This window comes from Melospiza melodia, chromosome 21, assembly GCF_035770615.1.
Source record: "Melospiza melodia melodia isolate bMelMel2 chromosome 21, bMelMel2.pri, whole genome shotgun sequence".
NCBI classification, from domain to species: domain Eukaryota; kingdom Metazoa; phylum Chordata; class Aves; order Passeriformes; family Passerellidae; genus Melospiza; species Melospiza melodia.
Genome location: NC_086214.1, coordinates 10,537,109 through 10,564,833, shown reverse-complemented (window position 1 = coordinate 10,564,833; position 27,725 = coordinate 10,537,109). Strand labels below are relative to the sequence as shown.

At 54.8% G+C, this 27,725-nt stretch overlaps 2 protein-coding genes across 9 annotated transcripts in view; both read left to right on the top strand.

Annotated features, from left to right (window-relative positions):
- SSH2 (slingshot protein phosphatase 2) overlaps positions 1-19,875 on the top strand; it is a 90,262-nt gene extending 70,387 nt beyond the window's left edge. For all 4 annotated transcript variants that reach the window (XM_063174089.1, XM_063174090.1, XM_063174091.1 and 1 more), the window contains 9 exons: positions 120-185; positions 1,195-1,389; positions 2,947-3,040; positions 3,168-3,296; positions 5,347-5,393; positions 6,752-6,898; positions 7,489-7,689; positions 11,761-12,583; positions 13,817-19,875. In XM_063174089.1, the coding sequence (XP_063030159.1) occupies positions 120-185; positions 1,195-1,389; positions 2,947-3,040; positions 3,168-3,296; positions 5,347-5,393; positions 6,752-6,898; positions 7,489-7,689; positions 11,761-12,583; positions 13,817-15,772 (3,658 nt within the window). In that variant the 3' untranslated portion in view covers positions 15,773-19,875. The remainder of the gene's footprint in view (positions 1-119; positions 186-1,194; positions 1,390-2,946; positions 3,041-3,167; positions 3,297-5,346; positions 5,394-6,751; positions 6,899-7,488; positions 7,690-11,760; positions 12,584-13,816) is intronic.
- A 974-nt stretch (positions 19,876-20,849) lies between these two features.
- On the top strand, positions 20,850-27,404 carry CORO6 (coronin 6). 5 transcript variants are annotated; one of them, XM_063173599.1, is made up of 12 exons: positions 21,496-21,567; positions 23,484-23,796; positions 24,414-24,536; positions 24,972-25,101; positions 25,184-25,365; positions 25,484-25,603; positions 25,813-25,932; positions 26,308-26,412; positions 26,500-26,645; positions 26,724-26,781; positions 26,863-27,093; positions 27,202-27,404. In XM_063173599.1, exons 2-12 carry the CDS (start codon positions 23,599-23,601, stop codon positions 27,322-27,324), a joined length of 1,536 nt encoding a protein of 511 aa, XP_063029669.1. In that variant the 5' UTR covers positions 21,496-21,567; positions 23,484-23,598; the 3' UTR covers positions 27,325-27,404. The 5 variants fall into 5 exon arrangements, with proteins under 5 accessions (XP_063029667.1, XP_063029669.1, XP_063029665.1 ...); XM_063173597.1 differs by lacking the exons at positions 21,496-21,567; positions 25,484-25,603 and adding an exon at positions 20,850-20,874; XM_063173595.1 differs by lacking the exon at positions 25,484-25,603.
- Positions 27,405-27,725: the final 321 nt, after the last annotated feature.

The following is a 27,725-nucleotide window of genomic DNA, read 5'->3' as shown; positions in this document are numbered from 1 at the left end:
CTCAGCAGTGTATGCTTAGGGCTAGACCTTTGCTGTTCTAATGTGCTAAGACTATCAGTTATTAACTAAAAAGTGACTTTTGGGAGACATTTTTACTTTGCCTTTTTTCTTCTCACCAGAGGCTTCAGCGTATCAACAGATAACAGGGTGCACATATTCAAGCCCGTGTCTGTACAGGCAATGTGGTAAGTACTTACTACAGACTATCCCAGTGATCCTTTTTCCAGGTGTTTTAGCTGCTTAAGCTCTTAAAAACCAGATGCTGCTTTAGGTTACTGTGATCTTGAGACCTGCTTGAGCAGCCAGAAGTTTCCTTCAGAGACAGGGAAGGAAGTTTGGTACCAAAGGAAAGAAGAGATGTAAGTGCTGGTGTAGAGCAGCTTTGTCTCAGCTGAGGGCAGGAAGGAATAGGGTAATTTTCCTTGCAAAGGGCTGCTGCTTTGAGCCCAGAGTCACATTGCTTTGAGTATACGTTTGAAATATTTTGAGTTATGTTCATTGTGATGGAGGAAAGAGAAGCTGCTTGCATTTTTCTTTCCTTTTAGGGTGGTTCATGTAGTGATCATGAAAGTATTTCTGGCTCAAGCTTCTTTGCATTGCAAAAATACATCGCCTGTCAGCGATGCTGCTGTCACCCCAGTGATTTTGACCTGGATCCTTCTGATCCCAGTCAAAGATTTAAAATAAGCTAAAAATAGGAGAGGGGGATTTGTTTCCCAGCAGCAGCTGAAGAAACTTCTGCCATCCCTCGTGCAGTGAGAGAGGGCAGACACCTCAGCATCTCAGTGCAGTCTTGAGCCCTTGGTTGTGCATGTCTGATTCCTGGGTGTTCCTGCCCTCACATGGGACAGCTGATGGCACAGTAGGAGCTGTCAGCACCCTGTCTTGGACACAAACTCTGTGCATCTTATTTAGGGCTTGGGTATTTGTAGCAGATTTTGGAACCAGAGACACGGGTCTGAATTGTGGGCACCTTCACTGCTATCCAGCCTTGTTTTGGCATGCTCCAATTAAGACATGCAAGCTCTGGCAGCGTGTGGGAATCCAGAGCCTTGCAGGACAGCCTGGTGCACAGTGCCAGGGGTTTGTACCAACTGATGGGACATGAGCAGCATGCTGGATTTGGCTGCTGCTTAGTGCTTGATAATGCCGGAGGAAGAAATGATAAACTGACAAATGTTGTTCCCTTGCTAGGTCTGCTCTGCAGAGTTTGCATAAGGCTTGTGAAGTGGCAAGGAGCAACAACTACTATCCAGGGAGCCTCTTCCTCACGTGGGTCAGTTACTATGAGAGCCACATCAACTCTGACCAGTCATCAGTCAACGAGTGGAATGCCATGCAGGACGTGCAGTCCCACCGGCCCGACTCGCCCGCCCTCTTCACAGATGTGTAAGTTGGGCTGGCTTTGCTGAACTATCCCCAAATGAGGAGAGAGTTTCCACAAGAGATTGCTATTAATTAGGTATTAATAAGGAGAGACTTCCTGTTCCATGTAAAAAGTGGACTCATGGTTAGGTAAACACCAGCACTGGAAGTTTAGCCCTCCTGGGGCTCCCTTGCATCTCCTCTGTTTTCAGTTTAGTTGTTTACCTTGGGCTTTGCTTCTGCAAGGTGAGTCCCATGTTACTGGTGAGAGAGGTGTGGTGTACCTCAGCCTTGTCTCTGCTGGTTTTGTCCTCTTGTTCCAGGCCTGGAAGGAACAGGTTTCTCTGGACTTTGCTCTTACACTGGCACGTGTCTGAGCACATGTTTAGGCTAACATGGTCTTTTTATCTTTACTCAGTTCATTTTGCTGTAAAGTGAAGTGTTTATGTATGGACTTCAGGTAAATGGGTAGACAATTTGGAAAGGCAAAATTTATAGGCTGTATCAACATTCAAGGCTTACCACCCCTGCCATTAGTAACTGCTGATGGTACTGATACCATATAACCTGAAAGGCAGTATGTGACCAGATGTGGTGCCAAGTGTGAGAGTTTTCTCTTGCCCATTTTATAATTACTTCACTGGTCCCAGCTGCTTTCCCAGAATAATAGTGCCTTTGGTTGATTTATGCTCCCAGATATTTCCTGTTGCTGGAGTCTAGTGAGTGAATAATGATGCTGAGCAGTTGTTCAGCTGTGAACAAGTCTTCACACTTGATTGTTTTTTAATGTACAAGGCGGGTGGCTGAAAAGTTTTGGCAGACTGACAGATTAATGTTTTCTTGTAGCTTTTCATATATAATTTTTATCTAACCCACCCTTTCCCTGGTGGCACCTTGAAATTGAATGATTTCCTTGGGACACTTAAACAGCACTCTCTTAATGGAATCCTGAAATAATGCATGAGATTAAAAGAACCAGGAACTTGCATGATTTTTGTTTGTGAACCACTTGTACCGTCCATGCCCTCCCCATCCTGGCAGCCTTCCAGAAAAAGGGAGAGGTGGTGGGACATGGCACTGCTGGGTCCCCTCTAGAGATGCTGGGTGAGCCAGCTCCGTGCTGCTGCTCTGCTGCAGCTTCCCCTGGTGTTACTCAGGCTATTTTTGCAGCTGGTGATAAGGCCCCTGGCAGCAGGGGCAGGAGGAATGCAGAGGCTTAGCTGCCCTCAGCTCTCCATGTAAGGAGTTTTGGAGCTGTTACCTTTCCAAGAAAGGTAGGGAGAGGCTTAGATATTGCTCCAGAGGGTATAATGCAGCCTTCCCAATTTAAATTTTACCAAATACCAGGGGTTCTCTGGATGACTACAATGGATTAGGAGCATTCAGTTAGTGGCTTTCATATACAACTGTGAATCTAAACTGGGCTTTACTGTCACCTGAATTCCCTCCAGAGGACATGCCTGGGGGGAAGTAGTGTGAGAGTCTGAGGCTCTACAGAGTATGCAGTCTATACCTATTTTAAAAGTGTCATGAATGCAGTTTGTTTTCCCTCCCAGTGACTCTGTTGCTTTCTTCTGACAGCCCAACTGAGCGGGAACGCACGGAACGGCTGATTAAGACCAAATTAAGGGAGATCATGATGCAGAAAGATTTGGAGAACATCACCTCAAAAGAAGTGAGTGGTGAGGGTGCAGCACTGGACATGCTGTGGTGCAAACTAAAGAGCTCTGTGCTTCATGCCATGAAGAAAGGCCAGAACAAAAGATTCACATCATTTCCTTGTGTCCCTTGTACCCATGCAGATCCGCACAGAGCTGGAGATGCAGATGGTGTGCAACCTGCGGGAGTTCAAAGAATTCATTGACAATGAAATGATAGTGATCCTTGGGCAGATGGACAGCCCCACACAGATATTTGATCATGTCTTTTTGGTGAGTCTAACAGTGAACACAAAAGTAAACACTCCAAACAGTTTTCACTATGGGTTGGTTGGCACAGGAGCTTCTGGAGGAAGTAAAAGGAATTCTGAAGGAAAGGTTGGTTGATCCTGGGATCAATTACTCTTAAACAAGACAGTAATGAACAAGAGCAGCTTGGCTTTTTGGCCGTGCTAAACTTTGCCACGTAGCACCAAGCTGTAGACCCTGTACCTAGTGGATGGAAGAGACAAGGTCTTAATTCTAACAGTTTCTCAGGGCTCTTTCCATTGATGTAAGACCAGTTTTGTGGCTTTAACTGTTCAGGGTAGCCACATGCCAAGTTCTTGTGTTTGGGGAAGACATAACATAGCAAAGAGGGAGGGGAGCTGTGGAATGACACTCTTTTAACATGGAAAGCTCTGAGTTTGTGTGATCCAGGAAGAACAGAGTAAAGTAATGAAGAATTCTGGAGATAAGTCACTTAAGGAAACATAAACATTTTGCTGTTTAATGTTTTGCTTGCTTAGTTGCTGCTGGGGCCTGTCTTAATTACTGCAGCTCCTTCTGGTGAGTCAGCGCTCTGCTGGATTTCCCAGCCCTGGAGCCATGGACACAGGTTTGGTGGGGCTGTCTAGCCTGTGAGCTTGGCTCAACTTTAAACAAAGCCATTCCTCTTGGACCAGCTGGTCTTTCCAAGTGGAGAGGGCCTCTCCCAGTCTCCAGCTCAGAAGGGATGGTCTCTGCTAATGTGAGCACTCCCAGGATATCATGTTGGGGTAGAGCCAGGAAACTTGGAAGCACCTAAGATGTAATGGATTTTTTTTTGCAGACTATGTGTTATAAGGAGAGAGAGGAACCTGTTACAGGCTTATGGTGCTGGCCAAAAGCTGTTACAGGCAGCTGGATGCACTGCAGGGCTTGGAGTCTTGGCTCTGAGTACATTTAATGGGGAGAAAACCTTTCAAACAAGGCTTGCAGGCAGCACCAAGAAGAGCTGTGGTTAATGTGTGGAATAAAAGTGTTTGCAGAGCAGCTGCTGTGGTGAGGAGCAGTGCTGCTGGGGCTGGGCACCAGCTTCACCCAGGAGCATGTGTGCTGCAAGGCAGGGTTGTGTTGTGAGGGCTCAGAGAGGCAAGGAGCTGTTTCCTTCCAGGTGGAGGCAAGAGCCCTGTGGGATCCCATTTAAGGAGTGCTAAAAGAACTAAGCAGGAAGTAAGAGAACTGATGATGTTGGTACTTGTGGATCAAAGGACAGGAGAAAAGGCTTTCACCCCTGAAGCATTGTTCTCCCTACCTGTGGAAACTGATGGTTCCCAGGCCTGAATTAAATTGTTCTGCCTTGACTGAAAGAGACATTAAACTGAGTCTGGGCCTTGGTAAATACAATCAATCATCTTCATCTGGATCATCTTTCCATTTGGGAGCCATTTTAGGGCAGGGAAGCAGAGAGCTTGTGCACCTTTAATTTTGAAGGAAGTCTTTGAGTGGTTTTGTCCTCAGTCAGGTTTGTGTTTGAGCAGGAAGCCAGCAGCTGTGTGTGCTGCAGAGGAGAGGGTTACCTAGCCAGGGTTAGTTAAATGTCTTAATTTCTCTGCTCACACAGGCTTTGAACATGGGGAGAAGAGGTGTAACCCAAGTGAGCTTAGGTGTTGCTGCCTTTGATGTTGGAGATGGGTGTTTTGTGTATAAACAGCACCTGGATGGCTCTTAAATGCAGGCAGCTTCTCCTCTGTGGGGCAGAACTGGCAGCAGCCTCCAGGGAAAGGGTGGGGTGGTCCTGTCTTGCTGAGGTTGATTTGTCAGCAGTTTGCAGGAAGTGCCAACACAGTGCTGGGCTCATGTTGGCAGAGCTGCTTCTTGTTTCAAAAGGGATCTGGTTAATGGGGTGAGAGAAGGGGCTGAGCATCAGCCCTGGTTACCACTTGTGTATCCCTGTGCTCAAAGGAGCCCCAGCTCTCCAGCCTTTGGCTGGTCAGCTCTGGTTCACTGTCCCTCCCTCCACCAGTTGCCTGGCCATGCCTTCCTTCTGCCTGATGTGTCCCTTTGCATGTTTTCCCTGCAGGGCTCAGAATGGAATGCCTCCAATTTGGAAGATTTGCAGAACAGAGGGTGAGTAGCTTCAGGCCATCAGCTTAAAAGCAAGAGCCTGGCCACACTTTTCTATGCAACAAACTATTCCATACCTGCTGTATAACCTGAGTCTTATTTAAGGGATTGCAGATCCAAACGAGCTCTTGCTTCCTCCAAACTCCTTGTCCCACAAACAGGCACCTTAATGTAGAGGGATCTTACCCTGACCTTGACTGATGTCCCCAAGGCAAACAAAGGAAGGCAGCAAGCTCATAGCTATAAGTAGTAAAAAGCTGCAATTACTGAACTGGATGCTGCATAGTTGGCTCTGTGCCCTCAGCCCCAGCCCATAGTTCTGGACTGATTACAGAGGCACTTAGGACCTCCAGGCTGTGCAGGAAGGAAAATGTGGAGAAGAGCATTTGTTCCTCTGAGTGGGGCCCAGTAGGAAGTAAAGTCCTGTAGGAACCCCACCAATGGGTTCCTCTGTTTCCTGCCCTTTCTACTTTTCAAGTTTAAATTGTCCTTTCTCTAGACCAGGTGGTTATAAGCACCAAGATTGTGCAATTAAAAAATTATTCACGAGTTTGGCTTATTTGTGACAAACCAGTGGAAAAAACTAATTGTGCTGGTGAACTGCTAGTGTCATTCTGTACCTCAGAAATTCAGCCTGGCAAAATTGACTCTTCCTGGCGAGCTCAGGGTCTGCTGTGATTTCCTTGAGTCCAACAGGCCCTACTTGATTGCCAGTGATCTCATACCTGCTTGGGAAAGGGGATGTCACCCTCTTGCAGTTCCCTTGTTCTGCCTGATATCCCAGCATGAGTGCATTTCATAAGCATCTTACGAGCAACCCTCAGGGCTAAAAATACTGAGTGCTGTGTACATAAATACCACATGCTTTCTCTAGCAGTTTCCTTTCCAGAAAATTTAGGGATAAGAAATAAATCCTCCCCAGTGGCTCATTGTCTGTTACATCTCTCTGTAGTTGTTTTATGTGCTTGTTTAGCTCTGGTGTTACTGGGAGGCTTAGGCTTCCATCTTCCTGTGGTTTTGGTGCAGCAGGAGGAGAGATTCACAGAGGGGTTGGAAAGGTGTGCAAACATCAATTGCAGGAGCTCCTGTGGCACAAGTGTTGCTGACATGTAGAGCAGAGGTGGTGGGCAGTGTGAGCTGACATTGTGCAGAGGAAGTTTCTATCCATGGATCTCTGTTATCAGGCTCTGAAGTGCCCAGCAAAACCTATTGTCTGTGCTAGCTGCTGCTTCCTTGCATAAATTCCTGATTTCCCAAGAATTTTGTTGAAGAGTGCACTTCCAAATGCCCTTGGCAAAGCAAGGCAAGGCTGCAGTGCAGCAGTGGGACATCTCTCTGAACTGGCTGTGTTTCCCATGCAGGGTACGGTACATTTTGAATGTGACTCGAGAAATAGACAATTTCTTCCCTGGGCTCTTTGAATACCACAATATCAGGGTTTATGATGAAGAAGCTACAGATCTTCTGGCTTACTGGAATGATACCTACAAATTCATCTCCAAGGCAAAGTAAGTCTCTTCAGAAAACACAACACACACATTTAGAAGATATATACTAAGCATTTTGTTTTCCTGCTGATTTTCTTAACTGATTTTCCTCCTTGCATACCTAGCATCACAGCATTTTCAGTTTGTGGTTTGCAGTAGAAGAGCATCTCTGTGCTAGAGGCTGCTCTGAACTGCTTCATATCTTTCTGGGATGTGTTTCTAAATTGTGACACCATGTTTGTGGTACAGGTTCTCTTTTCACTTGGAATGTGGCTTGATACCAGTGGGCCATTTGGGCTGAGTCAAGGGTGCCACACTAGTCTTCAGAGGTTTTTCTGTATCTCTGTGTTTTTCCACTGTGCAATAACAGCTTCAGAAGAGCTGTTGTAACAAAATCTCTTAGGAATATTAACAAGACCTTGTTCTTCAGTTTCTTTGTGTGTCTTGCTCCAGTTTGTAAATTGGATTATCAGATCACATCCCAGACTCCAGCTGTGGCCACAGTGCTGAAAATATGTTCGATAATTCTCTGGTAAAGAAATTGCTGTTTTCTTCAGCTTGTCAGATGTTTTCTGTTTAGTGATCCTCTTCTGTTCTTTCTCCGACTTTAGGAAAAATGGTTCTAAGTGCCTGGTGCACTGCAAGATGGGAGTGAGCCGCTCAGCCTCCACAGTGATTGCCTATGCCATGAAGGAATACGGCTGGAACCTGGACAGGGCTTACGACTACGTGAAGGAGCGGCGCACGGTCACCAAGCCCAACCCCAGCTTCATGAGGCAGCTGGAGGAGTACCAGGGCATCCTGCTGGCCAGGTGGGTGCAGGGATTGATCCTCATTACCCATGTTGAGGTGTAACACTTCAATGGTTGACTCCATTTTTGTGTTGTGCAAGCTCGGGTTCATAGCAAAGGTAGCGCTCTGTTTTCAGGGTTAGCTCAGCCTGGGAAAATGGGTGTAACCAGGAGCTGTCAGGAAGCTGTTTGACTTCTTCTAGGATGTTTGCTTTTTGGAAAGTAGCATCTCATGAGGTGTTATCTGAGTGCAGCATTCAGAGCTATGCAGGCTCCAGCAGAGATAAATGATGATCCTGTTGCTTGTAACATCACTTGGCAGGGAACTCGCTTTGTCTCCTCACAGTTCCCTGTTGAACATGCCCCTCCTCAGCAGCTGGTCTGGTTTTATTTAGATCCCTTTGCTAAGTGTTGGTGTGAGGGGAGGGGACAGGATGTTCTGTGCATTGCAACAGTGGTGTTTATTCCTGCCTGGAGTCCTGAGGCTGGTCTGGAGCTGGGCCTGGGTATGGGCAAGTGTGTTGTAATCCCAAGCCAATCACCTGACTAGCAAAAAGACATAAATATTGCATGTTTCTAGGCTGTGTTAAGCAATGTGTTCACGTGATCAGCAGGAAGGAGGTAGTGATACTCTGTTTTGCCAGGTTATGGTATTTAGTTTGGGATCCTGGTGTGCTTTGCCTGGAAGCAGATCTGCAGCAAGCACAGTTACTCAATCTGAGCCTCCTGCCACAGGAGGTGATCTTAGCTGGTTTGGACCAAAGTAAATAGGAAATTTCAAAGGTTTTTTGGTGCCTGGGAGATGCCTGCTTTTTGTAAAATCATTTAGGTTGGAAAATAGCTTTAAGGATGAGTCTAGCCATTGTTTTATATACTGTTATTTACAGCAGCTCTGTCACTCATGTACTGTCTTTAGGGCACACTTCTTACCTCTGTCCCTTCATGTCTGTTCTATCCACTTGCAATGACCTCCATTCCCTTTCATTGTAATAACTTTTTCTTCCTCTTTTGCTCTCCACCTGTTCCCATCAGCCTGACTGTGTTTGTTGTTGGGCCAGGCCTGAATTCCCAATTTTTACACCAAGCCCTTGGTCTGAGCTCCCCTGTCACTGGAGTGTGCTTCCTCTTTCCCTCTCTGCACAAGTAAACAACCTCAGGGCTCCTCCCAGCTTATTCCCTGACCAGGTGCACCCACAGGAACTTCATCCACCAATTCTTCCCATCCTTCCTCTCCCCTGCTCCCCAAACCCTGCCTGCCACACTGACCCTCTTTCTTTCTAAAAAGCAGCCAAGTAGTATCAAGTCTCAGGACAGATCACGTGGAATAGACAATTTTAAAAAATAGTGCCCTGCTGGACTGAAACCCCTGGAGACAGACAGCACACCTGCCTTGGGTGCCTCCTCATGTGACACCCAACATGCTGCTGGCACCAGTTGGTAAAGGTCAGTGGAGTCCTGAGCCAGAGGTGACCTGACCAGTGTAGTGTGCATTGAGCAGACTGGGGAATTAGATCTCATTGGTGTAGATTGGATGGAGAAAAAGAAGTTTTTTAAGTGTGAAAAACACACAAACAAGTTGGTGAACACCTGTGAGGAGCTCTGGTGTGGGAGCAGCTGGTATCTCACATCTTCCAGCCCTGAGCCCAGCAGGTTTGGGTAATCTGCCAGTCTGGTAGCTGGTGACATGCCTGCAAAGCCACCCTGTACAAACATTTTGGTTAAGGATTATTTTTCCCTATCTTTTAGTAATTTATTTTTTGGAGGTATATCTTTCCTTTTGCCACCATTAATAGCATGTGGCCTCCCTTCCACTGAAGCCCTGCCCTGCTCTGCAAGTCCCTGTACAATGGCACAAACAGGATTGCTTGTGAGGCTTTAAACAATGCAGGAGCAGTGTGTTACATCTGTGTAGGATGAAAAAGCCTGCAGTAAATGAAGCTTCACTGAAGCAAGGAATGGCCACTCCATGCTGCAGAGACTGTCCCTCTTTGTCTCAAAGCTGCATTTTTTCCTCTTTGTTTGCCCTCTGGCTGCATTGTTTATTGCTGCAGTATTCCAGGACAGGCAAAAAAAAACAAAAACCAAAAAAACCCAACAGATTGACACTCATGTGACTGCTCCAGTTTCAGGGGGAAGGTATGTGAGGGCAGCCATGTGCTCACACTATCCAGTTACGGTTTTGTGCTGGGGTTATAGCAACTGGGATATGTTTTCCAGCTGTAAAATAAAAACCCCCTGCCTGCTTTTAGTCACAACAACAAGTGTGTATTGCTCTTTGGGACTGTCATACTTCCTGGGGTTAGTTAAACTGTCCCCTCCCTCTGTTGATAAACACAGCAAGGCTGAGCCAGGCCTGTTTCTGGTATTAGTTATAGATAAGTTACAGGAAACCGGTGTTTGGGATCTCCTGTGCCTGGTGCAGCTTGTGAACCAACAGCAGTTTTATACCCAAGCCTGGAGAGCTGGTGGGAGGTGTAGGGGCCTCCTGGTCCAAAGCACTGGGAATGTTTCCCAGGAAGGTCAAGAGGCAGCTGTGGGCTCTGGGGAGGGAAGTGGGCTCCTGTTCTCTGACTGCACCTCATGCAGATTGTCAGACTGAGAATGTGTCAGATTGGGAGATAGCACAGCACACCTCTGCCACTGGTGCTTGACATCTGCTTTGGTCCTCAGATCTGTGCCAGTTGCTCACACTGGAGGGTAATTCTGACTTTCAAAAATCAAATGTGCAGCAAAGAGATGGATCTGAGCACTGAAGTGCCCTCAGAAAACACCAGCAGCTCCCCAGGCTTTATGAGCAGAGATGTCAGATGACATTCCATACAGAGCCCGAACAAGAACCTGCCTCAGGGACAAGCCTGTTTCTGCTGCCAGTGTCAAACTGCTCCCAAACCCACTAGAGATGGAGCATGTGCACCCCAGGACGTGCCTTTGGCCTCTGATCTTGATCCTCCTCTCCTGTGTCAGGACCTGATTCTGCCCTGTGTCACACGGGAAGGTTGTCACTGATTATAGGGTTGGAAAGCCAAATGTGCAATGAGTTATTTTCCTTAGCTGTTGGGCACCCACAACTGAACTGGCACGTGGTAATTAGCTCAGTACCATCTGTTAATTAACTTAGAGTGGCCACTGGATGTGTCTGGGAGCGCCTGCTCCTGCTAGCAAGGGACTGGAGGGTTTTTGCAAGATCTGCAACTCCAAGGAGGCTTCTGTGGTTTCTGTGTTCCTCCTAGGGGCAATGGGTGGAAACACATCCCTGTGGCCATGGCCACTCACGAACCCTGGCAGCCTGGGCTGGCTCTGGCATTTCATGGCAAGAAGTTGCCTGCAGTGCTCTCTGTAAGCCCAGGTGCATGGGTTGGGGATTTTGGCAGGTGGAGTTGAGGAAGGTGATGCAATGCCACTGGCAGTTATTTGGCCTTTTGATGGTTCAGACTTTCCTAAAGGGGCTTTCCAGGAGCTGGAGGAGTTCTGAGCTTCCTTCCTGTGGAAGGTGGGTGGTAATTTGGGCTGTGTGTTTACTGTTGAGGATGTCTTGTGTGTTTTTGCACACACCCGCCTCTACTCATCCCACCCTTTCCCTTGGTTACAAGAGCCAGTTATTGATTACTGAAACTATTCAGAGAAGGAACCACGAAGGAAATTGGACTTTATGGAAATTGGACTTTATAGAAACTGGACTTTTTTCAGTGTCCACCACCTGCTTGTGTCCAACACAAGAGGTTCTCTCTCTTCTTGTCACCTCTCACCTGCTAGCAAATGGAAAAGTTCTGGCTGAGAAAAGAGGACCATATTCTGCAGTCAATTGAACATTGCATTTGAGTGGATGGATCCAGCACTGCTGAGAAATAGGGAGGGCTGTGTGGAGCAGAATGGTGCCATGGAATTCAGCTCCTGGAAAGTGGCTCCTTACTGGGTCAGCTTCTCCAGCAGCAGGTCTGGCCCTGAACTGTTCAGGTGAAGCCACAGCTGTGGTCAGTGACTCCAGCATTTGGCACAGTTTCAGTTGTAGGTTGTGTCCTCTTACAAGCAGGTGGATCTGGCTGTGGTATGTAGAAGTTACTCACTGTTTTCTTTTGCTCTCCTTCCCTGCAGCAAACAGCGGCACAACAAACTGTGGCGCTCACACTCAGACAGCGACCTCTCGGATCACCACGAGCCCATCTGCAAGGCTGGGCTGGAGCTGAACAAAAAGGAGATCACCACCTCAGCTGACCAGATCTCAGAGGCCAAGACCAATGACAACCAGCAGCCCATGTCTCCCATTTACTCAGCTGAGCTGGAGAGGGAGCAGCAGCTCCCAGAGGACACAAATATGATTGAGGATGTGTGTGTGAAGGAGAGAAGGATCCACTTAGAGTTTACTTGCAGAGACTTCCACACTGAGCAGATGGAGGACAAACTGAACCTGAACAATATCAATGGCTGTACAGCAGGGTGCTGTGTAGACTCTGTCCCTTCTGACAACTGCCGTGCTTCTGAGGCCTTAATGCAGCTCCAGCACCCTTTGGAAATAACAGAGTTTCCTGATCTGACAGTGGATGATCTGGAAAAAGATGCCCTTAAGCCTGATATGAACGTGCACTTGGTTCCCATGGAAGAATTCACTTCATGCTTAAAAGACTTCCCCCAATCCCCAAACCAGAATTCCCTAGGTCCCCAACAGAACCCTCACCCCGAAGTGACAGACCTCAGCACAGACAGGATTGATTTCTTCAGCGCTTTGGAGAAATTCCGCTCCCGAACCTGCTCCCATTCCAGGCCAGAGGAGCAGGGCACTGGGAGGAACGGGGTCTCCAGGGTGCCCGTGCTGGAAGTGCCACCTGCTGCAGATGGGGGTGCAGATGCTCGAAGGAGCAGCCCTGGAAACTCTCCTCAGCCATCCGATGACTCTTCCACAGATGAAGAGCAACAAAAGGTTAAAATAACTTGCTCAGGTTTTTTAGGAGCTGCTGCTTGCCCCTATCTCTGGCTGTTTTCTGCTCTGGGGTGGCCGTGGATGGGATTTTCTAGCCCTGCTTTCACTGCACATAGTGTTTGGGGAGGGATTGCTAGATGCTTCTCCCTTCCTTCCCTTTTAGATACTTGCCCTTTTCTGCACTTTTTCCTTAAACATCAGTTTGCTGGCATTGGCAAGGCCATGAGCCGACCTTGACCTGACCTGCTGTGCTGTTCTCATGAGAAACTTATTTTTGAGTTTTGCATCAGGAGAGCAGAAAGGTGGGACTTGACCCACTAATATAGCCAGACCCTGAGCCCAGCCAACATCCCAAATCTGACTTGAGAAATCCACCAAAGAATGGGGCAAAACTGGCCCTTTTCCCTGGTTGGGAAGCACCAGCATTGGGGTAGTAAATCAAGGCAGGTGTAGAACTTGCACTGCTGGAGGAAGAAATTAACCTGTCCAGGTCTGGAGTGATGGGATTGGTCATGGCTCACTTCTCCTGGGTAGAGAGATGGTCTTGACAAAATTTAGTAACCTCTAAATTTAGGTACCTTTTTCTCGTAATTGCTTTTCAGCCTCCAGGACTCTCACAGGGATTGATGATGTCCGGGGCCATCATTTTCTGGGAGCCTCTCTTATTTAAATTCCATCCTGCATTGCTTGAATCTTTTCCATCTCCATGTGAGGCAGTAAGGCTCTTCCAAATATAATAGGCCAATGCTCTCTCCTGTGATTTAGCAGAGAGTGTCTGTGGGGACTGGGAGTCACCCTGGCCATTTTCCTCTGGGAAATCAGAGCATTTGGTCATTCTTTCTGCTGTACTTCTGTCTGCTCCATACATGAGCAGAATTTGTCATGTTTTCAGTTCAGAATGGTATTTTAGCAGTATTAGGTTTCTTTTTGTTTGTTGGACTTTTCTTCATTTAGAAAATCAAAAAAGCTACCTTTCCTTGGAGTTTGTTGAAATTAAGGTTCTTAGATCTTAGTCTAAGTGACAATCCAGCCTGGAGTGTGTTAAATTTAGTCTCATAGACAGTAAAAAACCTACATAAGTGATCACTGCTCTTGTGATCTGTCTCCACACACTGCCACATGCTTTTTTAGTTCCTTTGGGGATGTGCACCCCTATTTTCTCTAACCTGCTGCTGTTTGCTCCGTGTCAGCACAGCTGATGCAATTTGTAATTCTCCTGTTTGTGTGTTGCAGGAGGTCCCTGAGCTGCCTGGTGCAGGTCATCTCACAAGATCCCACTCAGAAAATGCCATTTCTGTGAAGGAAATTATCACAGAGATCGAGTCAATCAACCAGGGAGCAGGACCTGCCCAGCAGAAAGAGGGTTCAGCCAACCTCAGCCAGACACCAAAGAGGAACACGGTGCATGACCTGCCAGTGGAGGTGACTTGGGCATCAGAAAAGTTGGAACAGAGCGAAGGAGCCTGTGCTGGACACCAGGAGAAGGAGAAGGACCCTCTGCCAGCTGAGCAGGAAGAAGCCCCATCTCTGCAGCTGTCTTCTGGTAGATCAGACCTAGAGGAAAGCAGCTCTGGTGGGGAGCAGCAGGAGCCTCGTGGCCCCACCAAGGCCGAGCCCAAGTGGTGCCCCGGCTCGGTGCGGCGAGCCACGCTGGAGTTCGAGGAGCGCCTGAGGCAGGAGCAGGAGCACCAGCACACGGCCCCAGCCTGCACTTTACCCACCCGCAAGAACTCCAGGAACGACTCCCCTGCTGCCGAGCTCCTGCCCCGGGGCAAGAGCGAGGAGCCGCCCCTGGAGCTGGCTCCGGAGGGGGACAAGGCGCAGGAGGAGCCGCTGCAGCCTCCCAGGGCAGAGCAGCCCGTGGGCAGACCCCTGCCTGCACCCCTCGGGGCCCCTGCCCAGGAGTCCCTGCCCACAGAGCCCAGCCCGGGGCAGGAGGCAGCAGCACAGGAGCACAGGACAGTGGTCTCGTTTGGTGGGACGGAGGAGCCATCCCTGCCCTCCCTCCTCCCAAAGAGAATTGAAATCATTGAGTACACCCTCACGGTCAAGCCTGCGGAGCAGCGCCCCCACACAAGCTGTGAGCAGGGCGGGCTGGCCCCGGCCACCCCGTCTCTGGATGAAAACTTGAACCCCTCGATGCGCTTGGAGAAGGCTCCAGCGGATCCCTCGCCGCCAGAGCACGCGGTACGCAAGCAGGCTGCCTTCACCCTGGGCAGCCCCAGCAAGGAGGGCAGTGGGAGATCTGTTCACCTCGGTGCTGCTTCTCCCTCTACCCTGGTGACCTGTCCACCTTCAGCCAGCCTCGAGCGCTCTCCTTACCCCTGTGTCATTCGCCTGGAAGGTGTCACCGAGCAGAGCACGAGCACAGATGATGAGCCGGTCACACCCTGTGGCACCGAGGGAGATGCGACTCTGCCCTTCAGGGACAGTCCCAAACCTCTCTGTGGGGACAGTGCTGGCACCTCAAGGCAGCAGAGCAGCGAGGACTTCAGCAGGCAGCGTGCTGCAAACATGGACCTTCTGGACATCTCGTTCCTGTGTTACAGCCTCCCCCACAGCTCCAGCAGCCTCAGCGTGGAGGAGCGCTCCGGCAGCCCCGGGCCGGTCAAGCTGCGGGCCAAGGAGATCGAGGCTCGGATCCGGCACGCAGGGCTCACCAGACCCTCCCACATGAAGCGCTCGGCATCCCTGGCCAAGCTGGACTGCCTGGAGCTCTCCAAGGATGACTTACACGACAGGGAGTCGGCCTCTTCCAATGCCAACCCCGTGCTCCTCACCTGCGTTGCCCTGGGTCGAGGCTTTTGTGGGGGGAGGTCGGAGAGGGGCTCAGAGAGCGCGTGTGGGAAGCATCGCCTCTCCTCCCCAGAGCCCACCAGGCATTTTGTGGAGCAGCTCAGAACAGCTGAGTGCATTGCCCAGAGCATGCCCGTGGAGAGGCCGCTGGCTCAGTACGCCAAAGAGTGCAGCTCCAGCCAGCAGAGCTTGTGCTCCAGTGCAGATCCGACGTGGACTAGCTCCAGGGAGAGCCCTCCGCTGCTCCAGGTGCAGGTCCTGGACTCCTTGTCTCCATCTCAAGCTCTGGCTGTTGCCCCACGGCAGCAGCACGGGAGAACTCACCCTCTGAGGAGGCTCAAAAAGACCAATGACAAAAAGCGGACAACCAATCCCCTCTACAACACGATGTGATCCTGGGCCCTTGGCTGTGATTTCTTACCCAGAACCTGTGGTGTTGCTTTCACACAAGGGGCAGGTGTAATATAAGGAACATGCACTTTATTGGTTAATTTTATATATATTGTCATTTTACTGTTCCTGGCGCATGTAGGTGTGGGTTGGTTCTTCTGTGTGTGACTCTGACTGCAGGACTGTTTGGGTTTTTTTTAAGTTTAACTCAGATAACCTCAAATGTTCTTTTTTTGTTGTTGTTGTTGTTGATAGTTTGTTTTAAAAGAACACCTTTATCATGAGAAAATGGAAGTTGGCTTGCTTTGGCGAGGTGGAGTTTTTGCTTACAACCAGATCCTCGTTCCTGACTTGAATTTTCCCCATGCCTTGAAATGGTGCTGGGCAGTTGGTGGGGTGAGAGCCCCTGTAAATGTGAAGGTTGTGCCAAGGTCCCTTTGTTTGGCCTTTCTTTTATTCTGCAAACTGGAACTCCACCATGCTGGCAGATCCCTCACAAAGCTGCTTCAGGACAAACACCCTGGGCTCAGTTCAGCTGGTGCTTCCCCATGAGGAGCACACAGGGGTAAATCCTCCCAGTGGATGGGCTCTAATAACCCTGGGCAGCACCAAGACCAGCTCTCCCATCTGCCATGGGGCACACAGAGCTCTCTGCTCTGGAGGTGGGGCAGAGCTCCTCCAGGAGCTGCCAGGTTCACCTCTACCCCCAAAGCCAGTGTTCTTTTAAAACAAACGTCTCATTAGGGTTTTAACCCTCCCATTACTTGAATACTGCTGTGGGCCTTCCAAGTTCATGGCCATATCATCTGTCCTCTGCCCCAAAGCTGTTCTTGTGCTGCCTGAGTTTCCCTCTCCCCTCTGCCATGCTCACGGGTGTTTCTGGTGGCTCCCAAAACTTGAGCTGTTTTTGTTACATGACATACTGCCCTTAATGTATAGCTTTGTCCTCTCTGCTGTCACTCCTAACTCTAGACCCAGAGGGAAATATTTTCTGGAAGTTTATTCTTTTTTTTTTCTTCTTTTTTTCTTTTTTTTCCCCTAAATTGTATATATGATATTTATTTTTTATTTTTGGCTTTTCTATGTTTTTTTTTTTTTTAAAGAAGGGCAAGACTGCATTCTGTAAACTGGAAAACAAACCCACGTGACTCAAACTCAGTGCTGTTCTTTGTGATCTGCACAGACATGGGAGTGGATTTGACATTATGAGCTGTCTTCCCTTTCCAAAAGTGAGCCTGGATGCCAAATGTGTCCCTTCTCCTCCAGTCTTGTGTGAACCCCTGTTGTCCCACTGTGGGAAGGGCACTGTGTGTCTGTCTGTCCATCTCCTTCCTGCTGGAAGCTGGGTGCCAGGGGTGCCAGTTGGACTTGGAAAGCCTTTGGCTGCTCAGAGCCATTCTGCAGGTTCTTGCTTCCCTGGAGAAACTGTGTGTGAAGGCTCTGCTGCAAATTTCAGCAAATTATTTTGTGGTTTCTGAGCAGTTTGGCTAAATCAAAGCTCCTCATTTCTAGCAGTGTGCATCAGCAAGTTGTCCCTGTGCTGTAGGAGCAGAGGGAAAGGCCAAGGGGAGCTCTGGGTCCTGTCCACAGTCCCGTGGCAGGTCCTGTCTGAGCTGTGCTTGGCTGGGGCCCAGACCTGCCCTCTGGGGAGGAGCAAAGCAGCGAGGAGATGCAGAGTGGCTGGGGCTGCTGAAGCCCAGCATGGAGAGGACGTGGTGTGGGAGGAGCAGCAGCCAAGCCATGCCTAGAAAGCAGCCCTGAAGCTGCAGAGTCCTGCAGGCTCAGATGGGACAAACTCCCCTGAGCTGGAGAGGAGCGCACGGCGCTGGAGCTCTCTGCAGTATTGGGAAGCAGCATCTGCCTGCCCTGGGGAAGGGCTGTGGGGTATCCTCAGCCTGTTTGGCAAGGCAATGCCACCTTGCTGCCCTCCTGCAGCCCCCAGGGTCCTCCTGTGCTGCCTTGCAGCCTGGGCAAGGTCTGTGAGTCTGTCTGTGCTCCAGCAGCCACGAGCACTGTCCCTCCCTTTCCTCAGCTCTGGCAGGGGGCTCTTACCCCTGCAGGAGCACAGCCCTGTCCTGGGTCACACAGCACGTCTTCCCAGGCCATTTCAGTCACTAGAAGTCACCCAAGCCCCTGGCCCGGGAGGCCAGATATCTCTTTGGGACACTGGAAAACATGTGGCTTCTCCTAGCCCGCTCCAGCTGGCTCCGGAGCAGGGCAGGCACTGAGCAAAGGCCAAGTGGCTCATGTCATCTGCAGAAGGACAGGTTCAGTCCCTGCCTCCCCCACAAACTTCATCAGGCCCCACTGCCCACCGTTCTGACCCCGAGGACATGCCTGCCTGCCCCTCCAGGGTGGAAGGCACTGGTTGCCCCCAGGCTGCCTTGCACTGGAGGGTGCGTGCTTGGCTGGCAGCATGTCCTGGTGACAAGGATCTGCTCAGGAGGGAAAAGCCCTGTGTGGAATTGTTTCCCTTGAGAAGGCAGGAGGAGGAAAAGGATTGGGTTTCTTTGCCCAGCTTGATCTCAGGAGAAATGCCCTCTGGGAAGGGTCTTCAGTGCAGACCAGAAATGCTGCTTCCTTCCAATACTCAGCTGCTTTCTGGGTGCTTCAGCTGGGGAGAGCAGCAGAGGGGCAGAGGCCCCTGCAGGGAGGTGCTTTGCTGTCCCTTGTCCTTGGCTCTGGCCCAGCACAACTGGTTTTTCTCTGAGGAGGCTGTGGGCAGGCACAGGGAGTCAGGAATGGTGGTTCTCTTGCAGAGTGATGAAGGCCTTGGAGGTCTGGAGGCTCTGAGCAGGATGGCAGGAAGGGGATGGACTGGAGGGGTATGGACCTCCTTTTCCAGTGTCTGGGCAAGGAAGCCACCAAGGCCCTGGCATCAGAGGTCTCTGCTGGGGACAGTTGTCCCTTCTCCACGCTGGTGGCTCTTGGGAGGTGAAGTCTCTCTCCTGGTTCCTGCAGCCACCCCACAAGAGCTTCTTGTGACCTGCTGAGCACCACAGGGAGCAGCAGCACCTCCAGGGTGCTCAGCAGCTGACAAGCCTCGCGGGTAGAGGGGGTTTGGGAGAAACGTGTTGTTTTAAGGGCATTTTTGTACAAAGCAACTGTTCTTTGGTCTCTGGCGAAGCCTCTCTGAGGACGCTTTATTGTTTACATTGACTCCTGTACAATATCCCAGCCATGGCTGCCCCGTCCCGGCCGTACTGTAACGTGTGAGCCTTGCACAAACGGGCTGTGTGTGCGTGAAACTGGTTTTACACTGCGTTCTGTTGCACTCGGTGGTGTGTGTGGGTGCTCTGTGTATGAGTGTGAGTGTGTGTCTGGTCTGCTTGAGAAGTTGTGACCTGTACAAATCTCTCCCCTCTCGGCCCTTTCCTGGGGGCGCAGTCCCAGTGGGTGGCAGGAGGTGACACCCAGGTCACTGGGGTGTTTAAACTGAGCAGGGATTAGCTCAGTGTCCCTCTGCCAGCAGGGCATGGTGGAAGGGATCCCACCCCACCTCCGGCCGCTCCGGGGACCTCCTGGGAGGAGCGAGCTGGGGATCCATGGCCGCAGGGGCACCGCACCCACCGGGGGCTCCAGGAGCCTCGCAGCTCTCTGGCAGGAGGAAGCCATACCCACCACAGGGCCCTGCTCCCTGCACGCTGCGTCCTGCCTTAACTCGGGCCTGGCTCCACACAAACCCCCCCGGTTCTCCCCAGGGGAGGGGCCCCGAGCCCTCGGTGTGGGGCAGAGGCAGGTGCTGGCCTGGGGCAGGGCTCCGTGCCAGAGGTGCTAACAGCCCGCCCACGCTGCAGACATCTCTGTTGGCACGAGAGAAGGTGCCAGTGCCTTTTATTTTCCTTTCTGGAGATGTGACGTCGGTGCGCTGGTTTGTAGGGATTGTCCAGGGCCGAGCAGCTGGCGGTGGGGCTGCGAGTCAGGGAGGGGAGCGCTTCTGTCTGCCCCTCCTGGATCTTCCTTGGTGGCTGGGATCGCCCCCTTACCCCCTAAAGACTTTATGACCGATGTGCTCAGCTGTTTTTAAATGTGAACTTGTGCACTGATGTGCAGATTCAATGTTCTTGTTACCGAATGAATAAAAGTTTTATTTTGAAGATGACAAAGGCGTGTGGCTTCGTGTTTGGGATTGGGGCTGAAGTTGAGGGAGTGATCAGTGCTGCTCTCGGAGCATGGGGTGGCAGTGGGGGTCTGGAAAGCCAGAGTGGGGTTGTTCCCTCTCATGGATGGCCCCATCCTGTCCCAAGTGATGGAGCTGTGCTTCTAAGCAAGAGATATTTCCAGACCACGCTGCAGTTGCAAGATTCTGAGGGTTGTGTATTTAAAACTCTCAGGATGCTGCAGGTGCCCTCCTTGCACTGCTGCAGACACAGGAGCTGTGAGGAGGGTTCTGGTTTAAGCTCCAAGGGGGATGTGAGGTTTTAGGTGGACACTGGATAACTTGTCTCTGGTTTTGCTCCCTTGTGGCAAGAAAGGCAGTGCAAGGGTCTCTGTGCCCTTGCTGTGAGCGAGGGACTTGAGGAAGCCAAATTCCCTGGGCTCAGCCTCACCTTCCATGCAGGAACTTCCCACCAGGCCAGAACTGAGTGGGCACCAGGGTGTGGGGCTGTCACTGCAGGGCTGTCACTGTGGCTCTGGCAGTGTCTCTGGGGTGCCCCATCCCTTCTTCCTCCCCCCAGCACCACCTGGGGAAAGGCTTCCCAGGACCTTCACTTGCTGGGGATGTGTCTTGGAGTTAAGGACACGAGACGCGGAGTGAGCCAGGGCTGTGGTGGGACAGGGCGAGCAAGGAGTGCCTCTGCAGCCCCCTTCCTCCCTGCCACCCCTTTGGCCGGGCAAACAAGGATGTCACCTCTTCCCTGCCTTTTTGCCAGCTGCCCCCTCCTGCCCGCTCAGCCAATGCTCGGCCAGCTCCACACGGTGCCCTTGTAGGGTCCAGGGCTTTGCTGCCTTTCCAGGAACCACCGCTCCCCTCCCTCTGGTCCCTGAGCCCTACAATCCCTTAATCCCCTTGGGCCAGGGCATCCCTGCAGGGCTGGGCTTCACTGAATCCCAAATCTGATTCCTGGATGTGCCTGTAACCATCCTGCTGGGCTGGGACTGAGGTGGGCTTGCAGACCCTTTTATCCTGGGGCAGGTGGGGACCCGTGGAGTGTCGGGAGCCTCAGGAGCAGCGCATGGCCGTGGTCCCTGCGGGGCTGGGCTGGCCCCGGTTCGGTGCGGGACCCACGGAGGGTCACAGCCCTGTGCAGAGGTGACCCCCGGGGTGATGCCCCGCCCCTGGGTCTCTCCCAGCACTTCAGAAAGGCTCGGGGGGCTCCTCCTGCCCCCATCTCCCCGCCCGAGGGGCTCCCCGCACCGAACCGGGGGGCTGGGGGCACCCTTGGGACCCCCCCGCATTCAGGGTGGGATCGGGGGGCGGCCGTGGCGGGGCTGCCCCGACCCCGCGGGCAGAGCGGGGGCCGCGCAGGGCGCGGGGCAGGCGGGGCCGGGCCGGGCCCCCCCTCCCGTCCCTGCCGTCCCTCCCGTCCCTCCGGTGCCCGCCGCGGGGGGGCTGAGCCGGCCCCGGCGCCCGGCTCGGCTCAGCTGTTCTCTGCGGCAGCGGCACCGCGCGGGGCCGAGCCCAGCCCAGCCCAGCCCAGCCGAGCCGAGCGGGGCCGGGCGGAGCGGAGCCCAGCGGGGCCGAGCCGGGCCGGGCCGGGGGAGCGGAGCGGGGCTGAGCGCGGCCGGAGCGGGCGGAGCGGAGCCCAGCGGGCGCAGCGCGGAGCGGGCGCGGAGGAGCCGCCGAGCGAGCGCAGGTGGGAGCCGGGCGCGGGGCGGGGGCGGCGGGAGCGCCGTGGGGAGGGACGGGGGGACGCGGGGAGCGGGGCTGAGCCCCCCGGGCCCCGGCCCCTCGCCGCCCGCCGGCGGAGATGGCTATATTTGGACAGTGACCTCTGGTCGTTCCCGAGCAGTCGCTGCGGATTCAATTGTGGCAACGTAATGGCACGGCCGGGGAGCGGGGAGCGGGGCTGTCCTGCCCGCACCCTGCCCGTATCCTGCCCGCACCCCACCGCTCTGTGCCGGCATCCCATCCCACCCCGCCTGCACCCCACCCAGCTCTCACGCCTGCCCCCCACACCTGCACCCCGTTCCGCCCTGCCTGCACCTTGCCAGCGCCCCACCTGCTCCTGCCAGCCCCTCCTGCACCCTACGCGATCCCTGCACCCTGCTCAACTCCACCTGCACCGCATCTGCCCCCGGCTGCACCCGGCCCAGGCAGCCAGGCCGTCCCTTCCTGCCCTGCATGCGGACACCCCACACTCTGCTCCCGCTGGCGATGGTTGAGGCGCTGGGGGAGCGTCCCCTCGGAGCCTGCTCGCTCCTCCCCGGGGCTGGGGACCGTGCTCGGCACTGGGGGTGACACCGGCAGTGCTGTGGTCCAGCCCCGCTCCGGGCTCTGGGCCCCTCAGACCCAGCTCAGCCAAGCCAGAGATGATGCTGAAGTGCCGTGAGGACTCCGGGGACATTCAGGGACTGGGCAGATGTGGTTTGGCAGGTGCTGCATGTGCCCTGTGCAGAATGCACCGGCTGGGACTGGAGGAGCAGATCTGCTCCTGCCTCTGCCCCACCGGCTCTGCGTGGGGGACAGGGGTGCCTGGCCGTGCTTTGGTGGCTGGACGTGGCTCCTGACAAGGGCTGTGCACCCAGAAGAGCACAGGGGATTCCCCAGGGCAGCCGGGGGCTCCTGGGTGCTGCAGAGCCCCAGCTCCGAGGGTTCTGTGGTGCTGAATGTCTCAGTGTCCCCCTGGGGCAGGTCCCAGGAGCAGCACAGGCTGGGGGCTGAGGTGGGTGTCGTGGGCATCGTGCCCAGCTGTGGCTGAGGGCTGGAGACCCCACTGAGGCCACAAAGGGGCTCCTCCACACGCCAGTGTGCCCGTGGGGCTCTGCCAGGTCCTGCCCTTGCCCAGGTGGGGGTGCACAATGGGTGCCAGGGATGGGTGGCACAGGACAGGGAGCCATGGAGCGTGAGCCCCCAGCAGGCAGCTCTGCAGGCACAGCCTGACCCCCCTCCCGGTGCCGGGGCAAGCCAGGCAACCTCAGGCCACTGATGCAGGACAAGGGGACAGGATACAAGGGGACGAGCTGTGACCTGGTGCACGGCACCTTTATGTCCACCCCAAAGTCCCCTCCAGCCTGCTGCTCTGCTGCAGCAGCTCATGTGCCAACCCCAGTGCCAGCCACGGGGCACGGCACAGCTGTGGGGAACAGCACAGCCACAGGGCATGGCACAGCTTTGGGACATGGCACAGCCACAGGGCATGGCACAGCTCTGGGACATGGCACAGCTTTGGGACGTGGCACAGCTTTGGGGTATGGCACATCTGTGGGTTATGGCACAGCTGTGGGGCACAGCACATCTGTGGGACATGGCACAGCCATGGAGTTAGCACATCTGTGGGGTATGGCACAGCTGTGGGACATGGCACAGCTGTGGGACATGGCACAGCTGTGGGGTACAGCACAGCTTTGGGACATGGCACAGCCACAGGGCACAGCACAGCTGTGTGTTATGGCATGGCTGTGTCCCTGCCCAGTGTCAAGTGGCTCTGGCCAGCAGCTGACAGCCCCCAGCCCCTGCAGCACCCCCCCATCCCTGCACAGGGGCTGTCCCTGCTCCCTGCTGTGGGGTCAGGGCTGTGCCATCTCCCGTCCTCATTCCCCGTCACCTCAGTGTTTCAGGCTTCCCGTTGTGCCCAGAGTCTCTCGGAGCAGGAGGCCTGAGGGGACTGAGCCCCTCCAAGCCGTGCCAGGAGGGGAGGAGGAGGTGGCCTGAGTGTCCCCCAGCCATGAGCCGCCGCGTGGTGCGCCAGAGCAAGTTCCGGCACGTCTTCGGGCAGCCGGTGAAGGCAGACCAGATGTACGAGGACATCCGTGTCTCCAAGGTGACGTGTGACAGCTCCTTCTGCGCTGTCAACCCCAAGTTTGTGGCCATCATTGTGGAGTCCGGTGGTGGCGGGGCCTTCATTGTCCTGCCCCTTGCCAAGGTGAGTGGGGAGGGTGCTGGGGTTTGGTCACGCTGCTGAGATGTGTTGGGGGGAATGTGGTGATGGGTTTTGCTTTTTTGGGGATCTGCTGTGGCCCCAGAGCCCCCCAGCTTTGCCCTGACAGCCCTTCCTCATGTGGAGGCTCAGGGCAGGAACAACCTGGGTGATCATTAGCACCTGCCAAGGGTGACATCCCTGGGGCAAGCGAGGTGATCTGGAAACCCCCAGCTGCCTTCCCCCAGCCCCAGTTCCCTGGGGGCACAGCATGGCCAGGGAGCAGCACCCGGTGGAGTGGGGGTCTGCCCTGCCAACCCTGGCAGAGAGACTAAGAGAGGGTCCCCAACTCCTCCCTGCCATCAGAGCAGACACAAAACACCTCTCATGGGCCACATGATTCTCCTCTGTGTCCCTATGAGGCCTTGTGCCAGGTGAACCCCATTTCCCCCGTGTGCCTCAGTTTCCCCCTTCAAGGCAGGTATAAACCTTTGGCCACTGCCAGAATCCCCTGCACGTTCCCATTTGTGCCACAACCCATGTGCTGGCCAGGCTGGCCTTTGGGGGGTACCTGGCAGGGTCTCTCCTGGGGGGCTCACGCTGGTCCCTCACCGTTGTTGCAGACAGGACGGGTGGACAAGAACCACCCGCTGGTGACGGGACACACGGCGCCCGTGCTGGACATCGACTGGTGTCCCCACAACGACAACGTCATCGCCAGCGCCTCGGAGGACACCACTGTCATGGTGAGGGGCTGGGCGCTGCGTGGGAGGGGTGGGAGGTGCAGGGGGAGCAATGCAGAGCACCCCCCCCCCCTCGCTGCCTGTGAAGTGTCACTGGCCTATTTTTAGCCGCGGTGCCATGCGTTCGCGCTGGCGGCGGCTGCTCGCTCCATGATGCAGCAGTTTGTGCTAAATTTACCCTCCCTGGCGACTCAGCATGCAGGAATAGCTGGGGGGGGGAGCTGGGGGCTGCACCCCGGCCGTGCCCCATCCCTGTGCCCACCAGCACCCCAAATGCTGGGGATGCACCCCAGGATGGAGGCGCTTCTGGTGTCCCCTCGCCACCCTCCCCGCAGGCTGAGCTGGGATTAATGATGAGGTTAATTGGCTCCCAGGCCCTCATCCGCTTAGTGCTCACACACAGGGTGATCCCCAACACCCCGCTCTGTCCCCCCCCAGGTGTGGCAGATCCCCGACTATGTCCCCGTGCGCAACATCACGGAGCCCGTGGTGACACTGGAGGGACACTCCAAGCGGGTGAGCATCATCTCCTGGCACCCCACCGCCCGCAACGTCCTGCTCAGCGCAGGTAAGGGGGTCCCGGGTCGCCCTCCCAGGGGTCACAGGAGATCCATGGCGTGCCAGCACCTGCCCCCCTGGCTCCTCTGCAGGCTGCGACAACCTGGTGATCCTCTGGAACGTGGGCACCGGGGAGATGCTGCTGGCTCTGGACGACATGCACACCGACCTCATCTACAACGTGGGCTGGAACCGCAACGGCAGCCTGCTGGTCACCACCTGCAAGGACAAGAAGGTCCGTGTCATCGACCCCCGCAAGCAGCAGATCATAGCGGTGAGTGCCCCTGCTGTGCCCCCCATCCCACCCCGGGGTCCCCCCAGTGCCTGCCTGACCCTACTAACCCCTCTCCGCGCGTCTCTGTGTTTGATTTAACCCGCTAACGCCGGCGCAGGAGAAAACCAAACCGCACGACGGCACCCGGCCCATCCGCGCCATCTTCGTGGCCGATGGCAAGATCTTCACCACGGGCTTCAGCAGGATGAGCGAGCGGCAGCTGGGCCTCTGGGACCTGGTACGGGACAGCAGCTCCAGCCCGGCCAGCGCCGATCCCGCCGATCTCAGCCAGGAGCGCTCCGGGGGCCGGGGATGCTCTATGGCAGCGCGTGCGCTTAGGGAGCATCGCGGAATGGGATCCAACGGCTCTTCTGGGGGACACATCTGGACCCCCTCCATATTCCCCCCTCCCCATGCCCCGTGCTGACTGTGTCCCCCTCCCCCCAGGAGAGGTTTGCCCCCCACGAAGGGCTGAGGCCCGTGCGGGCCATCTTCACACGGGAAGGACACATCTTTACCACGGGCTTTACCAGAATGAGCCAGCGGGAGCTGGGCTTGTGGGACCCGGTAACGAGGCCGCATGGAGTGCTGCCCTGGGAACTTGGCCTCCCCAGACCCCTTGCTAACCCCCCGTGCCCCAGGATGCCGTGTCTGTGCATCCCCCTCCCAAAAGATGCCAAGTTCCCAAGTGTGCCGTGCAGTGCTGGGGTGGGGAGGGGGCTGGGAGTGCTGGGGAAGGGGGGTTCAGCCAGGCTGGGGGTACCCAGCCATGCAGGTAAACAGGACTGGGGATGGGGGGGCATGCCAACCTGCCTGCCTGGGGGGTTGTGTGCCCCAGAGGGGACAAGCCCTGTCCCCCAGTGTGCCGTGGCTAATGTGTGTGACTAACCAGGCTGGGGGTTTTGGGGTCACTGCTCACACCCCTCCACCACTGCCCCCCAGAATAACTTTGAGGAGCCCATTGCCCTGCAAGAGATGGACACGAGCAACGGGGTCCTGCTGCCCTTCTACGACGCCGATTCCAGCATTGTCTACCTCTGTGGGAAGGTAACCCCCCTTCCCCGGGGTTCACCCCCAATGCCACCCCGTCCCTGAGGGTGCCAGGGCTGGCTGACACCTGTCCCCACCCCGCAGGGTGACAGCAGCATCCGGTACTTCGAGATCACGGACGAGGCTCCCTACGTGCACTACCTGAACACCTACAGCAGCAAGGAGCCCCAGCGGGGCATGGGCTTCATGCCCAAGCGAGGGCTGGATGTCAGCAAGTGTGAGATCGCCAGGTGAGAGCCAGGGGGGCTGGGGGGAGCCAGAGGGGGCAGGGGGCTCAGCCGGGCCCTGACTGCCTGTGCCCCACGCAGGTTCTTCAAGCTGCACGAGCGCAAGTGCGAGCCCATTGTCATGACGGTGCCACGCAAGGTGAGCCTGGGGGGGGTCCCAGGGGAGATGGGGGCCTGGGGAGACACCCCACATCTCACCGTGGTGTCTCTGCCCCCGCAGTCAGACCTCTTCCAGGATGACCTGTACCCCGACACGCCAGGCCCCGAGCCGGCCCTGGAGGCAGATGAGTGGCTGTCGGGGAAGGACGCAGAGCCCATCCTCATCTCGCTGCGGGATGGCTACGTGCCCATCAAGAACCGGGAGCTGAAGGTGGTCAAGAAGAACATCCTGGACAGCAAACCCCCGCCAAGCCCCCGGCGCAGGCACTCCACCTGCGACTCAGACTTCTCTGTGAGTGTCCGGGGATTGGGACCTGGCAGCAGGGCTGTCCCCCTGCCCTGGGGTGGCACGGGAGGGGCCTGACTCATCGGTGACCCTGTGTGTCCCCCCTCCCTGCAGCAGCCAGCCTTGGAGGAGGTGCTGGAGGAGATCCGTGCCCTGAAGGAGACGGTCCAAGCGCAGGAGAAGCGCATCTCCGACCTGGAGAACAAACTCGGCCAGTTCACCAACGGCACGGACTAGCGCGGTGGCCACGGCCACGAGCACGGGCAGGGCCAGGACTGCCCCGGCCTGCCGGGGATTAAAGCCGAGTCCCCACCTTGGGCAGGAGCCCAGAGCCGAATGCTTTCCCCAGGAGCCGAGGGGGCAGGCAGGGGTCGGACCTGACCCCGCCTCCACTGGCATCAGTGGTGTCCTGGCCCATGGGCACCCACTGCAGCACCGAGGGGTGTCCTGGCCCATGGGCACCCACTGCAGCACCGAGGGGTGTCCTGGCCCATGGGCACCCACTGCAGCACCCGAGGGGTGTCCTGGCCCATGGGCACCCACTGCAGCACCCGAGGGGGTCCCACTCAGGGCCCACAGGCTGGGGCACAGCAGCCTCTCAGCACAGGGAGCTGCCACCCCCCCCCAGGCCGGGATGT